Below are 17,948 nucleotides of genomic sequence, written 5' to 3' on the forward strand. Positions count from 1 at the left end.
CGAGCCCTCCTCCACTTTAATGAGGGACACCGCCTGCCCTTCTGAGCCTGCCCCACCCGGAGGGTCCACACACTCACAGGTATGCACAGGTGTGCAGTGTGTGTGCGCTTACATCTGCCACACACACACACAGTCACAGCTTCAGGTGGTGCCCAGCACACATGTACAGTCAATGACCAAGAGCAGATTCCTGTGCGCAGCCCCTCAGGGCTTTCTGGGGCTCACGGGAGAGGCAGCGAGCACTGTCTTTATCCCAAGACAATGGTTCTCAAAGTGAGGTCCCTGGACCAGCAGTATCAGTATCACCTGAGAACTTGCTAGAAACGCTTTGAGTTCTTTCTTCTCCCTGCTGCAGAGCCCTGAGCCGCCTGGGGGCCTCCCGTGGGGCTACAACTACCTGTCATGCTTTTTATGTGCCCCTCCCTGTGCTAAATAGACTTTACATACATTATCTCATTTAAACTCAAGATATACCGTGAGATGTGTAGTTTATCGTCCCTATATTTTTCAGGTGGGGAAGCTGAAGCTCGGAAAGTTTAAGAGAATTGGCCTGGAGTCACTGAGGCCGACTCAAACCCAGTCTGGCCCGCAAGTGAGTGTTCCTAATCGCTCTGTAGCTGTAGCTCCCAGCCCGGGCCAAACGTAAACACCCCCCAGTGCAGGACTGTGCCCTCTGTGCCAGCCCACCCTGGCTGCTCCCTTGTTCCCTGGGTCTCTCCTGCCTCAACAGCTAGTTCTAAATCTTTCCTCAAGAGACAAGGCTGGGCCATCCAAGCAGGGGGTGGGAGGAAGGGCAGGAACCAAGGCCCCACCTCATGGGCAGGCAGCACCTCTGCCCGCCCCACACTGGAGGAGAGCAGCCAGAAAGGCAGCGCCTCCAGGGCTGGCAACCGTCCTGCGCCCCAAGGCGGGGGAGACAGGCTGCTGTGCAGAGGACCTGCGGATCCTGAGACCGCTGCTGTGCGCTCGTCTGATCCAGAATATGTCCTAAAGAGTGATAGGAACGACCTGGGTCTGAGTCCTGACTGGCCACCACCTTACTGAGGGACCTGGGCTGGTCCCCTCTTGGAATCTGTTTTCCCATTTCTGCAGTGAAGGGGTCAACTCACGATTTACAACGACATTTCCTGCGCTGAAACTATGTCTTGGATTCTGGATTTCCACTTGACACTGGAGAAGTCTGTGGGGACATGGGACTCTGAAATGTCAATGGCTCTGGACTTGGCTCTCTGCTCAGCCTGACTCATCTTTGCCGGAGACCCGGGAGGGACCCCAGCACCCCTGACGTGCCTGGCTCTGCCCCGTCTCTTTCTCCCACCACTCAGGCACCAAAGAGTATCTCTCTTCTACAGCATATCTGGGCGGGGCACCAGGGCCCAGGAGGAGCCGAGGAGCCGGGCCCCTTGTCTCAGACCCAGAGGCAGACATGGGGGCCTGTGCCATTGCGACTGATGCCAACATCTCGATTGGCCTTGAGAGCAACACCACAGGCATCACGACCTTCTCCATGCCCGGCTGGCAGCTGGCACTGTGGGCCACAGCTTACCTGGCCCTGGTGCTGGTGGCTGTGACAGGCAATGCTACGGTCATCTGGATCATCCTGGCTCATCGGAGGATGCGAATGGTCACCAACTACTTCATCGTCAACCTGGCCCTGGCCGACCTCTGCATGGCCGCCTTCAACGCCGCCTTCAACTTCGTCTATGCCAGCCACAACGTCTGGTACTTCGGCCGTGCCTTCTGCTACTTCCAGAACCTCTTCCCCATCACAGCCATGTTTGTCAGCATCTACTCCATGACTGCCATCGCTGCCGACAGGTAAGCAGGGGTAACAGGGAAGCTGGGGGAGCCTTCTCACTTTGCTGGGGCTCAGACAGGGCTGGTGACTTGCCCACAGTCACACAGCAAGTTTAGGGTAAAATCCAGGGAACTGCCTCCCCACCAGATGGTGATCCAAAACTACACATCTGGAACACGGGGGGCTGCGGAACTGAAGCAGGCAGGTTAAGGTTAGACACAAGGAGGCACTCTGCACTAGACGGTTGTTCAAGGCTGTAGGGGAGAAGCAGCAGGGTTTTAGGGGCCTTCTGGAATGTTCTTCTCTAGAGTTGATCTTTGTTGTGGTGTCTTTCTTTCACTGTAAAAAGTAGCTTATATTGTTTTCCGATTCCTAGTAAGTTATACAAGGGGAAAATTTAATATTGCATGCAGTCACCATATAATTACAACAGGGCCAATTATGTTCCCAGTGCTGCTCTCAGGGGCTGTAGACTGTGATCCTTTGTTGAGGGGGGCCAGGGAGGGGTGGAGGAGTGATCGCTGGGTAGATCTGGAGTCCTTTTAAAGCTGGTTGGGGCAGGCAGGGCCCGGTTTGGATGTGGAAGGGGACTGTGTGTTGGGGAGGAGTGTAGCTAAGATAGACAGCAAACAAAAAGAGGGAAGACACCAGGTACGTGTGGGAGGTGAGGCAGGGCCCGGGGGCCCTTGGAGACACAGACTTCTTGTCAGGATGGTTTGATGGGGCGAGGTCCCCCACTGTCCCCCCATAGTCTCTATCCCAACCTAACTGCCCCAGCCAGCCTCTCCCCTGCCGCAGCTCACTCCTCTATTCCTGACTGTTTGACTATGCAGTTTCCCAGAAGATTTCATTTGAGAAATTTATTTTTACTAATTAAAAATGAAAAGAAAAGTTGAAAACCATTCATCTGGACCAACCTTCTAGTTTTGTACTCAGGGAAACTGAGGCTAGAGATGGGCAGGGTGGCCCGAGGTCAGCTGGCAAGTCACGGGCAGGGCCCGGTGCCCGGAACTCAGACCTCTTGGCTGTCGGCACAGGAGCGTCTCCTTCATCCGAACACAAGCCCCACTCCCACCAAAGAAACTTCATACTCCCTGGACACTTCTGAAAGTCCCACTAAGGTTTTCCTTTCATTCACTCGACAAATATTTGAGTGCTTCCTCTGTTTCTGCCACAGTTCCAGGCACTGGGGAATACACACCAGTGGAACAAGTAGTCCTGAAATCATGGCCTCATGGAACTTCCATTTTAAGGGAGTGGGTGGGAGAGGATGGACTGTAGAGGGCCGTGGGGGCCAGGAGTGGAGGCCGGCAGCTGCTGAATAGTAATCCGTGAGAGGGAGGACGGTGGCTCAGGTCAGGGCGGTAACACTGGAGACTCGTGCATTCATTTCTTCATTTCCTCCTTCCTTCTTATGTTCAACGTCTACTACATACGGATACTGTTCTGGGCATTGGAGGAAAAAACAGATAAAGATGCCTGCCCTGGTGAGAATTTAAATAATGATCACAAGAATAAATAAATTATATATTGTATTTTGAGGTCATGAGTGCTATGGAAAAACGTTAGGGAGGGGAGAGGGTTCCGAGGTGCTAGGGTGTGTGTTGAGGTGGGGGCAGCTTGTAGTGTCAGATAGGGTGTCGGGACTGGCAAAGACAGGAAGGAGAGAGAGAACAAGCCCTGTGGGCTCCGGGGAAGGAACGTTCCAGGTAGCCGCAGCCCACAGCGGGAGCACGGCTAGAGTGTGTGAGGGGTGGCAAGGAGGGCGGCCTCACCTGGACAGGGTGGAGATGCTCGTGGCCAGAGCCAGGCTCACTTAACGCCCAAGACCCCAGGATGGGGACTTCCTGCCCAGGGCGAGAGCTAAACAAAACTTGAGGCCACATCCTTCTGTCCTGGCCTTGTCCCAAGGTTCAGGTTAACCCCAGGAGGAAGGTCCAGGGGTCATCTAGGACCAAAGCCATTTCTGGTAAATTTAAAGGGACTAAATGAATAGGAATAATCACACTCTGAGCCCCAAGCCCCTGCTGCCTGCAGGCGCCTCTGGAGCATCTCATTTGCTTTGCACCACAACCCTAGTGGCACAAATTACATCATCCCATCTCACAGAGGAGGAAACGGAGCCCCAAAGAGTTTAGGTTGTTTGCTCAAGACCCTACTGCTGGAAAGCAGTGGAGACAGGATTCAAATCCAGTCTGAGCCCAAAGCCCCAGGCCTGCCCCTCCGCTGGTAGGATGAGAAGAAAGCCTCTTTCTCGCCCCACTCCCGGGACAGCAAGGGACCTGGCACCCCAAGGGACCCTCTGGCCACCTCATCAGCTGAGGGGGCGCGGGGCTGCTCAAGGACCTGGAAGAGACGGCCCATTCCTCTTGTCCTGCTGAGGACTTGGCCCCGGTCCAGACCACTGAGCGGCAGAGCTGGACCAGGGTGGGGCCACAGTGATGGGAGAAGGTCAGCGTGGCAGTGTGAGGAGCGAGGGGGCCAACAGTCACAGAGCCTGCGACCACAGACTGTGGGCAGCAATCTGAGGGGGCATGGACTTGTGTGGGGGGAAAATCACAATGACAAGTGTAGGCAGCACACCCTGGTTTGCTGGCACAACAGGAGTGCCTGGGACTATGTCACCAAGAGAAATGAGACACTCCTGCTGTGCAGGAGCCTCAGAATCGCCCACACCCATCACTGCTTCAAAACGACCGCAGTGTCCAGACCTGCCGCTGGGTCTCCTTGTTCAGTGGGTTGACAAAGTGGCACGGGTATTACTGTGTCCCAAGTTTATTTTATAGTTGCATAACTGTATTTCAGTATAACTAATGGTGTTTGTAATCCTGCGTATTATAATTTATTCCTATAAAAACGTTCTTCTGAGGAGGGGTCCTCTGGGCTTCACTGGATGGACAATAGGTCCATGACACCCACCCTCCTTCTTCAGAGGAGGACACCAAGCCCCAGGTCACACAGCACAGCGGAGGCAGTAGGGGGCAGAGGTGGGGCCCTTAGGACCCTCTGACCCTGGGGAAGCAGGCACTGCCCGCCGCTCTCCCCTCCTCAGTTGGGGCTCTAGACCCACGAGGCCTCAGCCCCACCGGTGGCTTTTGGGGTCCTGGGAGCAGAGGAACTAGGCCACCTGGGTTCAAAGCCAGCATCGCCTCTTCCAAGCTGTTTCCTCCACTTCTCTAAGCCTCGGTCTCCTGCTGTGGAAAACGGGATAACGACCCTGCCTGCAGTAACTCGCAGACGTGCCAAATGGCAGCTCAGATCCCGCAGGTTCCCCCAGAGAGAGGCAGGAGCTGAGGAACCAGCCTGCTCCTGGCTGACTTCCCCGAGGAGTGGCCTTCCACCTGGACGTTAATGAGTCCAGAGAGGAAAGAGGAATTCCAGGCTGAGGGGAGGAAACACCCTACAGAGGGTCAGGAGCAGGGCTGTTCCATGACCAGCCTGAGCCGGGGAAGGTGTGGGAAGCAGTGACACAGAGCTGGAAAGTGCGCTGGCCAGTTGCAGAGGGCCTCGAACGCCGCGTGGAAGGGCCTCCACTGTCTAATACTGTAACCACAGCCATATGTGCCTATTTGTGTTTAAATTAACTAAAACTGAAAATTCAATTCCTCAGTCACATTGACCATGCTTCCAGTGCGCACAGCCACATGTGGTTGGTGGCAACCGAACAGGGCAGTGCCTGTGTGTAGAGAGCATTAGCACCACTGCAGAAAGTTGGTGGGCAGCACGGCCCTGGGCTTCATCTGGGAGACAGTCAGGCTCTGCTAAGCTTTCTGAACATAAGAGGGACCGGCCTGGGGCTGAGGGCTCGGCAGGGCTGAGCATCAGGCAAATACCAGGAGATGGACTTCCGGTGTGGCCACACTGCTCTCTTGTGCCACCTGCCAGCACATCCACGCTCAGAGGGAGGCGGTGCGGTGGGGTCTGGGCTGGGGTTTAGGGGATAAGCGTGCCTTGTGGCTGTGGGAGAGTCACCAGCCCAACTGGCTTTCCTCAGGTCACCAGCAACAGTGTGGGGAATGGGGCTAGAAGGTGTGGGCCTGGGGTGGGGGAGGGGGTGGGGAGCTGGTCCCACAGGAGGGGACCCAGCACTCACACTGCCCTCTGCTCACAGGTACATGGCCATCGTCCACCCCTTCCAGCCACGGCTCTCAGCCCTCGGCACCAGAGTGGTTATTGCTGGCATCTGGCTGGTGGCCCTGGCCCTCGCCTTCCCCCAATGCTTCTACTCCACCATCACCATGGACCAGGGCGCCACCAAGTGCGTGGTGGCCTGGCCTGAAGACAGTGGCGGCAAGATGCTCCTTTTGTAAGGCCTGCCTGGGGGGTGGGGGAGCATGGTGCGTGTGTGTGTGTGTGTGTGTGCATGCGCATACACCGGAGAACGTGTGTGCTTGTGTGAAGATGCACGCACACGCATGCATGTACATGTGCAGTGGGTGTGCGCATGTTTCTGTGAGTGTATGGGGGTTATGTGAGCTCATGTATATACTAAAAGTAACAGCACTTACTAAGTGTTAGGCTTGTTCTAAGCACTTTACGTATATGAACCCATTTAATTCTCCTAATAATATGGGGTATGTATTATTCTTCTCATTTTTCGGATGAGGAAACTGAGGCACTAAAAAATTGTCATGTGCCCAAGACCACACAGCTGGTAAGTGGTGAAGTGAGGATTTAAACCCAGGCAGTCCTGCTTCCGAGCCCAGTCTCCTCACCACTCTGCTACTTAAATGAGGATACATGTGTCCTTAAATGAGGACAGGTATGTGTGCACACGGGCGGGTGACGCTGCCTGCGCAGGCATGCTGCCCCCACTCGTATCCGTGTGTGTGTGTGTGTGTGTGTGTGTGTGTGCGTGCTTGGGGGAGGGCGTTGTAAATGCTGAGGCCACGGAGGGTCAGGGTACTGAGGCAGAAAGAAGCGGCAGTGGACAGAGCCTGGGGTGTTTTCAGGAGGCTGCCTGGTGCCCACCTTGGGCTGGGGGCAGGGAGAAGATGTAGAAGAATTCAGGCACGGTCCAGCCGCTGTGTGACCCTGGGTGAGTGCTTTCCCTTTCTGGGCTTCAGTTTGCCCAGCTCTCACACCGTGGCTTCGTGATCCTTAAGCACGGCACCGTTCGTTAGTAGAGGATAAAGAATTGGTTGAGGTTTTGGAGGTTCGGAGTCCTGCTCTGTCCCCTGCTGGCTGGAGGACCCTTTGAAGTCACTTAACCTCTCTGATCCTTCGGTTTCTTCTCTTTCAAATGGGGTTAGTAAGAGAACCTTGCTCGAGGGTTGTTGTGAGCACACAAGAGAAAATGTATGTGACACCCTTAGCACTGTGCCTGGCACAGAAGTGGTACCCGGTATGCAGAAGTTTAGGGAACAAACGAAACCAAAACTGGAGGTGGCAGATTTAGTCCCACAAAGGCCCAGCTGCCCCAAGCATGAGCATGTGCATGCTCTGAGCCGAGGGCTGCCGGTTCACCATGCAACACAGCCCCCACTCCAGCCTCCTTTGACACCCCTCCCCCAACATCCACCCCTATTTGGTCTCCATCTGTCCCGAGCGCCGGCCAGAAGAGGGCGGCGCTGTGGTCTTCAGTGCCAGGGAAGGCACCGTTCCTCTGCGAAGCTTCGAGGGCAGGCCTTGCCCGAGGTCTCTGCCCCCATCCTTCGCCCTGCTTTCTCAGAAGGACTCACCGCTCCATGGGTGGCGTCCATATACGGAAGCGCCGCCTATTCTGGCTTAGGGAGGGTGGAGAGCAGAATATTTCATCACTGGCCACTGAGAGGCAGTGTTTCTCCAACTTAATACAAGCCTTTTCTCCCTGGGAGTTGGAGGGGGAGGGGGAGGGGGGAGGGCGGGGACGGGACACGACCAGTAAGAACTGAAGGATCTGAGCACCAGCTCTCTGGGGGGGATGGTGAGTTCCAATCCTGATTCAGGCAACAAGGACACACAGGAGGGCAGAGGTGGGGTAGGAAGGCTATACTTTGGAGTTACCTAGAATTCTGAGAGGATCTGGGGAAAGTCTGGTTTCGTGTGTGAGAAGGTATGGCTTGTTCTTGAGTGGGGGAGCTTCTGAGGTTTAGACTGGGGGCTCCATGAGCACAGGCTCACATCCTGTGTGTGTAGGAACCTGATGAAGTTACAGATGCCCTTTCTGGGAAAATGCACAGGCACTGCCAAAATCCAAATACAGAAAAGACAGTCCAGGCTGAGAGGAGGCATCCCTGATTTTGGCAGCCCCTAGAAAATGGCCCCCAAGGCGCCTCCCTTCTGCGTGGGAACCTAGCCCAGAGTGAATTCCTATCCTGCACCGTATTCCACAGAAAGAATGGTGCAATGGAGAGATGTCACTCATACTGGAGAAGGATCTCAGAGATCACCGCCTCGTTTCACAAATGGGGAAACTGAGACTGGGGGAGAGATTCTGACTTGCCCAAGGTCACTCTTTAAATTAGAGGCTGGACAAGAACCCAGTTCTTCTGACTCCCTAGGGCTGACTGACCCTCAGTGAAAGGAAATCGTGTGGGCATTAAGACTGTAGTGCTGGTTCATATAACATGGACTTCCTGTGCTTCTTGGAGCCTCAGTTTCCCCCTTTGGACACTGGGGCAGGTGGCCCTGCTGATCCTCAAGGTCTATCTATCTCAGACACTGTGTGACCTCACAATAAAGGGAAGGCGACAGGGGCCTGGCTGCTGCTCCTGCCCCTGGTTAGGAGTGGGACCTCCACAGTGGGACCAGATGAGGAGCAGGGCATCTAGGAGCCCCCAAACCTTTTGTGATTAGCATGCTTGCCAAAAGAGCAAGCAAGCAGAATTCTAAACCCAGGCTTTAGGGAAGACATTTGCTGGAGCCACCTGTTCCACTCCCTTGGGTGGCAGAGCCTCTTGAAAGGGGCCCAGCAAGACTGGCACATGGTGGGTGGGGGTGGGAGGTTTGGGAACACCTCAGCCTTTCTAGAAAATGGTCACATGACAGGGCCAGGGGTCTCAGGCCCATTCACAGGATGCTCCCACCTGGACCTTGTCGGAAAGCAGCTGCAGCATCAGTCAGAAACCAGAATGGGCAGCACCCATCTCCTTTACACCATCTTTCAAAAAGGAAATGAAACAGCGTGAATACATCCTGGGGCATCCTCCACAGGGCCAGGATGAGTAGCCAGCAGTGGGGTTCTGGGCCCCTTGCTCAAAGCTGGTGTGAAAGAGGGTCTGCAGACATGAGCCGTTCCCAACCAAAGGCTGATGGGCAGGAAGAGATGACTCAATAGCATGTACAGTGTGGTGCGTTTCCACTGCTCCATTCTGGGATAGGGATGTTGGTGTAGGATGGAACCATATCAACTCCAGGAGATCTGTCTATGCAGACAGATGCAGAAATCGATTATATACCATCTATCTAATACATATGTACTTAGATATACACACATATGATTCTGGAAGAAAATATTTCAAATTGTTAATAGTGGTAGGGGTGGGATAAGTAATTTTATTTCCTCCTTTATGCTTAATAACATTTTAAATTTTAAACAAATGTATTACTTGGTTAACTTTTTCATCCCTATTTATTTCCTTTTTTGGTACTTTATCACTTGGAAGGATGCAGCGCTAATGCTGGTGTCCCTTTTGTGGCAAGGGAAGCCCTCTTTGGGCACATATGCTGGCCAATGTTGCCTTTATCATTTCTTCCTTTAGATCAAACCAAGGCCTTGGGAGGTGGCTCAGGATCGCCCGCGGGGTCCGGGGCACTGAGCGCTGGTCGATGCCAGAGTCGCCCTTGGCTTTCCCTCCAGGTACCACCTCGTGGTCATCGCCCTTGTCTACTTCCTGCCTCTGGTGGTGATGTTCATCGCCTACAGCATCATCGGGCTCACGCTCTGGAGACGCGCGGTCCCCGGGCACCCGGCGCACTGCGCCAACCGGCGCCACCTGCGGGCCAAGAAGAAGGTGGGCGCCGGGGGCGGGGCCGGGCCTGGCCGGGGTGGGGGCGGGGCCGGAGACCTGGCCCCACCTCAGTAGCCGCCCTTCCGGGCTCACGGGCCGCGGTCGAGGGGAGGTCGCGGAAGACAGCTTCCGCTCGCCCGCCCGCCCGTAACTTGCTCCTGTCTCAAGTACCTGGCCAGAGCTCGAATTGGGTCTTACGGGCAGGCGGACTTTAGTCTTTGGCATAATACAGAGTTAAAGCACCCTTTCAGAATGTTAGGGGAATCAGGGAATCAGAAACCCCCACAGAATTTCAGATGCCTTCAAGAACCTTAGAGTAATAGAATCTAAAATCAGACTTTTTGAGTAATCAGAATGTTGAATTTAAGAAGCCTCACAGAACCACACGAGACTCCCCGGCTCCTAGATAGAATCACAGGAGAATTCTTGGGTTTTTTTTTTTCTTTTTTTTTTTTTTTTTTTTTTTTTTGCTGGGGAAGATTCACTCAGCTAATGTCTGTTGCCAGTCTTTCTCTTTTTGTAATGAGCTGCAGCCACAGCATGGTCACTGACAGACCAGTGCTGTAGGTCCGGGCCAGAACCGAACCCGGGCCAAAGGGAAGTTCATGCAGCTTAACCACTAGGCCACTGGGGCTGGCCCAGGAGAATTCTTAAATGCTGGAACTGCAGACCTCAGAGATCATGGAGACTAGCCTGTAGTCCAGCTACATCAAGTCTGTCCCCAATTTCTAACCGAAGTGCCAGTGTCCCCCTCCTGTCTGCCATTCGGGGCTCCTGAGGGTCCTGATACAGGACTCTTCGCTCCAGACCACCTCCGTTCTCTCCACACTAAGGCTGATCTTTGCTACACCCCCTACCCGGGAGGCAGTGGGCCCATCACATCATGGATCAGGTCTGAGACTCTGACTCGGCTTCTCATCAGCTGTTAGGCGTCTTGCACAGGGCAGTTCAGGGAGTCGTAGCTGGACATGGGACGCCATCTGCTGCCCCTCCTCATGGGGAGCTGACCTCCATTTGCCACGCCTGCTTGCCCTTCCATCCCTCATAGGGTACTGGCTGTGCTTGAGGGCACCTGCAGAGACCAGGCCATGATGGGGGAAAGGTCAGGGAGCTGGCCCCTGGGCTGGTGGGGTCCCCAGTTGGAGCCTCACTATCTAGGGATAGAAGGGCTGTGGCAGGCACAGATTCGAGGGAGAGGGGACCTGGGACCCCGTAGCCGGCATAGGGGCACCCCTAAGGATAGGGTTAAGAGCACCAGCTCATCCACTCTCCAGGAGGGGCGCTGCTCTGAGGGAGGGATCTGGGATGCCTTTTAGAACAGGCGGCTGCTGAGCTGGGCGTTGAGGGGTGAAGGGACAGAGGGACCAGACTGACCTAAAGGCCCAAAGTGGAGGGGCCAGGAGTGTCTGGGCAGCAGATGCTCCAGGGGACTGAGGCCATAGAGGTAGACAGACTTGCTTGTAGAGGGCTGGCGTGGAGGGCGCCCCGCCCCTGCCATCAGGAGGATGGGGGCTTGGGGCTTCCAGACTGAGGAGTGACCTGAGCCTCTCCCGGACCAGTTCGTGAAGACCATGGTGGTGGTGGTGGTGACGTTTGCCGTCTGCTGGCTGCCCTACCACCTCTACTTCATCCTGGGCAGCTTCCAGGAGGACATCTACTACCACAAGTTCATCCAGCAGGTCTACCTGGCGCTCTTCTGGCTGGCCATGAGCTCCACCATGTACAACCCCATCATCTATTGCTGCCTTAACCGCAGGTGAGCCCTCCCCCGACCCCTCCCCTCCCACAGCCCCTTCTGGGCTCCCCTAAACAGCTTGAGCCTGTGCGCCTGTGCCCCCCACCCCGACATGGGATTGGCATCTCACAGTGAGCCCACAGCATGCTCCTCCCTCTGCCTTGGGCCTCACTTGAGCCTTCCCTCCTCCAAGCCTTGGCCCGTTGCCCAGGCCAGAGCTCTCATCGTCTGTCTGCTCCTGCTCTCTCTTCTGGGGGCTACATCTGGGAGAAGGAGGAGAGAGAATGGGAGGGAGGGGGAGAGGCAGAAGGACACAGAGGAAGGAAGGAAGGAGCTAGGTAGGGAGGGAGGGCCTTACTCTGTCCTGACGTTTTTAAGAGCTGCCTGCAATGAGGAAGAACCGAGGCCTTTCCTCGGGCGAGGTGAGCAGCATGGAGCACCCAGTCGGAGGCCGGGGCCAAGACTGGAGGGAGGCAGGCTGCTGCCTGGGAAGATCACAGAGCATTTCCTGCCCTTGAGGGGCAGTCAGGGCAGCTGGGAAGTGACCTTGGCAGAGACAGCCAGGGAGGAAGGAGCCGAGACCTCACTGCTCCCTCAGACACCGTTTGGTTCTCCCAGCCCTCGGACGTCTGGGGAAGTGGGGTCCCAGAGAGGGGCTGCCATTTGCTCTGGGCACTTGGAGAGGTGCGAGGTGGTGGGCCAGGCGGGAACCCCAGCACTCAGGAGTCCTGCTTGCAGAGCAGGCCGTTCAGCCTCAGAAAACCCTGACGGTGGGGCCAGGTCAGAGGAGATGAGAGCTGGACCCTGAGTCCTGGCCTCAGCAAGACAGTGGTGGGGGTGAGGTTGGCCCTGGGTCTCTTTGTTCATGCGTTTATCACCTCCCTGCCCACGTGCCCAGGCCACTCATGCCTGCAGGGTCTTTGGTGCTCAGACATCCCACCCACCTGGGGCAGGCCTGAAGGAAGTGAGAGAACTATGATTCTGAGTGTTTAATGGGTGCCAGAACCCTCCATTGTCCCCTGAGAGGTAAGCAGATAATATGAGGGAGGGAGGTGTTGTCCCCATTTTACAGATGAGGAAAGTGAGCCCCAGAAAGGAAGATTCTCCTAAACTCAGACAGCAAGCAGTGGAGCCAGGGTTCCAGGCGGCTCCAAGCCTGTAATCTTGTCCCCACATCACACACGTCTCTCGCATGCAGCTTGTAGGAGTGAGAGCTTGGAGACAGGGACTGTCACATGAGGGAGGGGCCCAGCCCTCCGTGTCTGTGCCTTGGTCACTCTCATGCTGCCCGACACCGTCTCCGGGCGTCTGAACCACACCCCAGGGCTCTACACGGTCCTGAAAGAACTTCTGAGCCATTCAGTCTTTGATGACACTAGCTCCAAAGGAGGGCCGGTGCTTCTGGAGGACTCTTCATTCAGAAAATGCTCACCACGGGCTGTGTGTGCCCGGCACTGTTCCAGGCATGGGGCACGAACTGGTGAAGAACAATGATCCCTTTCCTCAGGGAGCTGACAGTCTCGTGGGCAAAGGCAGACAATAAGCGAAGATAATGAGCAAGTGAACCACACAGTGTATTAGATGATAAGTCCTATGGAAAAAAGAAAAACTAGAACTGAAGCTGAGGACGGGGGAGCTGGGGGAAGCAGTGGGCACGGGGGCTGCAATATTACAGGATGGTCAGGGTAGGCCTTATTGAGGAGTCTTTTGAGCAAAGACTTGAGGACTGAGTGGGCCCTGCAGCTAAGGAAGAATTCCAGGCAGAAGGAACAGCCGAGGCAAGGGCCCTGTGGTCAAGGTGAGGACTTGGACCAGTGCTCAGGCATGAGGAGCCTTGTAGGGCTCTGAGCAGGGGAGACACATACTCTGACTTCCCTTTTGAAAGAATCATTCCGGCTGCTGTATTGAACTGGACCACAGAGGGGCAAGGGGAGAAGCAGGGAGATGGTTAGGCTACTGCAGTGATCCAGACAAGAGATGCTGGGTTTACACTGGGGCAAAAAGTGGTCAGAGTCGAGATATTGCTAAGGTAGGGCCAACAGAATTTGATGGAGTGGAGGTGGCATGCGAGAGTCAAGGACGACTCCTAGGTTCTTGGCCTGAACAACTGGAAGTTGTCAGTTGTTGGAAACTGAGATGGGGACGACAGGAAGGAGGTGGGAGGATGAGGAGGAGCTGGGGCTGGGACATGCTGAGTGTGGGTGGAAGGTACAGAGGTCATTAAGTTCCCATAATAAAGGCATTTTGGGTCACACAGTGGAATCTTATCAAGCTACAAGGGAAGGAACCAAAGTCAGGCCTGCTCTTCTGGAACATGGAACCCTACGTCTCCTGGGAACAGAGCATACAGTTCTCTGCCTCTCTCTACTGTCACAAAGGGTCTCATTTATTTCTGCTCCCCTCTGACAGGCCAGTGTTCTCTTCTGCCAGCCCCTTCCCTGCACTCGCTGTCTGTTTGCTCTTATCTCTAATTTACATGTGGACCCTCAGTGCTGCCATGGGGAGAGCTGTTTATCTTCTAAGCAGATGCACCAAAACTCACAAGTTCCCCATGTATATTTTCCTTCAAGGCAGGCCCCTTGGGGGAGCATCCTTATTCCACCCAACATTGCCAAAGCCCCAATTTCTTAAGACTCCTCTTTGAACACTCCTTTAGAAGCCAGTTAACAAGTCAAACAAGAAAATCTGTTGTTTCTCCTTAGTTGTACGTGGTTTGTCTGTCTGTAATAACAAATGGTCTAATTCAGCTTAATCACCCACTTCAGCCAATAGGCTTAGTTCCAGATTACTTCTGGCTGTTTCCAAAAATCACATCCACTAAGGAATGTGTCTCTCCAGAGACCCTGAGCGATGGTGGGCTCTTAGGAGTGAGGCAGCGATTTTCCTCTGGAGACGAGAGCGGCTCCTGGTGGTGGGGGAGACACATAACAGCTCTTGTAACTGTCCCACTCACCCCCTTACTCAAGGTGGCCCTCCATCCCCCAGGTTTCGCTCTGGATTCCGGCTTGCTTTCCGTTGCTGCCCATGGGTCACGCCAACCAAGGAGGATAAGATTGAACTGACTCACACTCCATCCCTCTCCATGAGGGTCAAAAGGTGTCACACTAAAGAGACTCTGTTCATGGCCAGCGATGTGGCTGAGGCTGCCAACAGGCAGGCTGGGGTCCCCAAGAAGGGCAGCCTCCGAAACCTGAAGCCTTATGCCTGGCTGCAGGGCGAGGCTTAGCACTCTTTGAGAAGTAGCCAGTTGAGAGGACCAGGTCTGAAAGTTTGGCTCATGCCTCAGCCTTCAGCACATCAATGGAAAAACAAGAATGGCCAGGAACTCCACAGTGGATGCTGACTCGAAGAGGACCCAGCCTCCCTCTCAGACAGTACTTCAGGGGATCCATAAGAGTCAAAGAAGACAGTGTGAGCTAACACTTATCTAATCCAGGAGTTGCAAGCTCAAATGCCTTCCTGAGGCATACAACATAATGAGTAAATTGGATCCAGTATAAAAGAAAAACTGCAAATGTGAAGATAGAAGGAAACTGACTTCCAGTTGGGGTAATAGGGAATGGTGGGGACTGTGGCAAACTGGAGGACATCAGCATCCAGAGGGGACAGCAGCTGATCTGCTCTGAACAAATGTTGCCATGTAGTAATGGGAGCCCATTATTGCCAGGTCTTCTAAATCTTTCAAGAGAAGCCAGAAATCCAAATTTGTGAGACTTCCATACTTGTCAGTTTTGGCTCACATTTTTAAAATGCTGGGGAAACCCAACACCTGTGGGCAAAATCCAACCATGACACTGATTCATTATCAGGCTAAAGACACAAGGACAGCGGGGGGAAGTTTCTTATTTTGCAAAGCCCATCACCATCAGTCTAGGGCTTCTCTGCCTCAACATCTAAGAACTCAGATCCAGCCTAGGGTAGATGATGGTTAAGAGTCAAAAGGAGCCTCAGCTATGTTGCCTCAGACTAAGTCACTCTGACCCTCAGTCTCCTCCTCTCCCAATGGCAAAACTACCCCACAGGAATGCTGTGAGGATGATGAAGTCATGCCTATAAACTAGCAGACCAAACACAGGTTAAGTGCATAATAAACAGCAGCCATGATTTTTATTACTACATACCAGTCATTTTACACGAATGCCCCCTGCAAGTCAGCCACACAGCTCACTTCTCTCAGCAAGGTGACAGGCAGAGAACGCCAACTGTCCCAACTCCCAGAAAGCTCCAGACCTGGCCCAGTCCACCCCAAGGGCACACCTCTGCTTGCCTGGCGACTCACCGTCTACAACCCGTGCCCTCAGAAGCACGTACCAATGTAAATGCACATCACAAGTTGAATGTTATCTGTCTTCCCCACAAAGATCACTGTGCCATAGGCACCAGCAGTGCCAAATAAAGAGACTCTGGTCTCACCAAACCCAGTGAGCATGCAGTCAGTCCTGGAGGAAGCCACTCGGAGCTGTTGTCATGGCTTGGGAGACTCATGTGGCATCTCAACCACAGGGCACCAGAATGTGGACTGTTGTGGGACCTACCAAGGAGCTGGGGGAGAATCCAAAATGGCGGCCATGGGGGGAACAGCAAACTCAAAGTTGAGGTGGGAGAGGATGAAAGGGTTTCCTACAATAGGGGTTCATTTAAGATTGGGGAGCACGAGAGTGCAGCAACCCTGCTGCCCTGGGCTGCTGCAAGACTCCGTCTGTGTTAGGGCAGGGGGTCTGTTTCATCTGTTATCTTGGAGCTAGCAGAGAGGGTGATGAAGGGAGGGATCTGCTTAGGATGGCAGAGGGGAGGGCCAGTGGCGCACTGTCCTCTCATGAAACCCAGACAGCCCCTGGAAGCCAAGTTGAGTTTTTCTTTGTTCCCACTACAAGTGAGGAGGCCAGGCTGCCGGAGGACAGAGGCCTTCCATCCCTTTACCTTCTTAAAGGTGCTGAGTTGGGGGCTGCAGGAGCCTCTCCCCAGGGGAGGACTGTGGGGCTAGAGCAGGAACCGGCAGGGCAGGTGCTGGAGAGGGGGAGGGGCTTTTTCCAGGACACTTAGCAGGGAGAGGAGAAAAGTCCTCATACCCAAAGAAGGCTGGGGGCTGAAGGACACAATCTTCATTTCAAACTCTCCTCTGACCCAGAAGGCCACAAAAATCCCCAGGGTTTGGTTTTCACCGCATCCCCAGATGTCCTCCCCCATCCCCAGCCATGAAGCATCACTCGGGTCTTTGAATTGATACAAAGTTTACTAGGTCATACAACATGGCTCACAAAAGCGATGGGAAATTCCAACGAGGGCACTGTTGGTTGGTTGGTTCCTTTTACCCAAATGAGACAAAACATCTTCCCGTAGGACTGCCCACCTCCCCCACAAGACAGACAGAATGCAAGACTGTCACAACGTGGCTATGACCAGTTCCACGGACACACGATTCAGTGGCATTGATACATCCCAACAGGAAGCTTGGGACGCCGGACAGCAGTGGGTGCTGGGACGGAGGAAGCGGCTAACGCGCCCCTGGGAGGGGTCCCGGCAGTGTCTGCTGATGAGAATACATTTCACAGGGGGTGCGTCCCCAACACCAGGCTGCGGAGGCCCCTAAGGCCTGTCAGATGGTGTGACTTTTCATCTTGGGCCAATAAATAACTGTTGGACGAATGCATAAATTAGAAATGGACACCACTAAACTTCACATGTGGGGAACGTACGACCAGGTTGAAATCAAATCATGCAGAGTGGCAGGGCAGGTGAGGAGGGGTCCAGAGGTGAGAGATATTATCAACAGCACACACTCTATTTTGTACCCTACGTTATGTGCCATGAGGTGGCTTTTGTGTTCCTCCCCACTGCAGTGGTGGCGGGCTCTGGCGCCAGCGTCTCCCAGCACAGCTCGCTGGGAAGAGGGGGTCGCCGCTGGAAGAGAGACGTGCTGGAGGGGCAGCAGGCTGGGGGCCCAGGGCTCTTAGCTGTCTTCTCGGAGCCGTACGCCCACTGCTGTGATGAGGGCGGCCCCCTTGCCACTACCGTCTTCGGACAGGAGGAAAGACACGTTACACTGTGGTGACAGTTCCTTCACGGTTTGGTGCATGATTCTGGAGAAGCTAAAAAAGAAAAAAAGGGCAGGTAGAGGAAGCTGAGAAGAGACACTGGACTCACCTGAAGATGCTCAAGGACCCAACAATAAGGAGGGCAAGCAAGACGGGAGGGGGCCGCTTAGGTGCAGCTGCAGCTTCCTAAGAATGGCTGGCGGAAAGTGGATTTACAGTCGATCCTGTTAGTTTTCAGCAGGGAGGCACAACTGAGAATCCCAAAACAAGCTACTCTGTACAGCTTATAAGGGCGAGGGCTGAGTAACACACAGATACACCCATCCTCAAAGCTCGAGGCTCCTAGGGGACCGAAAACCAAGAGTGCTAGGGCCAGGGCACAGACCACCACGGCCGGCCCCAGCTGGCCCAGCACTTGGTCAGTGCCGCAGGCTCCATGGGAACAAACA

General features: G+C 54.5%; 2 protein-coding genes across 2 annotated transcripts in view; one reads left to right on the top strand and one right to left on the bottom strand.

The window, feature by feature from the left end:
• The first annotated feature begins 1,006 nt into the window (after positions 1-1,006).
• Positions 1,007-16,572, top strand: TACR2 (tachykinin receptor 2). Its single transcript, XM_046652672.1, has 5 exons — positions 1,007-1,818; positions 5,910-6,104; positions 9,579-9,732; positions 11,289-11,485; positions 14,450-16,572. The coding sequence occupies exons 1-5, from the start codon at positions 1,427-1,429 to the stop codon at positions 14,688-14,690; spliced, it is 1,179 nt and encodes a 392-aa protein (XP_046508628.1). The 5' UTR covers positions 1,007-1,426; the 3' UTR covers positions 14,691-16,572.
• Positions 16,573-16,678: 106 nt separating this feature from the next.
• Positions 16,679-17,948, bottom strand: part of HK1 (hexokinase 1) — a 66,618-nt gene continuing 65,348 nt past the window's right edge. Inside the window, 1 exon segment of the mRNA XM_046652671.1 lies at positions 16,679-17,553. Within this exon segment, the coding sequence (XP_046508627.1) occupies positions 17,415-17,553 (139 nt within the window). The 3' untranslated portion in view covers positions 16,679-17,414.

Source organism: Equus quagga, chromosome 2 (genome assembly GCF_021613505.1).
Source record: "Equus quagga isolate Etosha38 chromosome 2, UCLA_HA_Equagga_1.0, whole genome shotgun sequence".
Classification (NCBI taxonomy): Eukaryota; Metazoa; Chordata; class Mammalia; order Perissodactyla; family Equidae; genus Equus; species Equus quagga.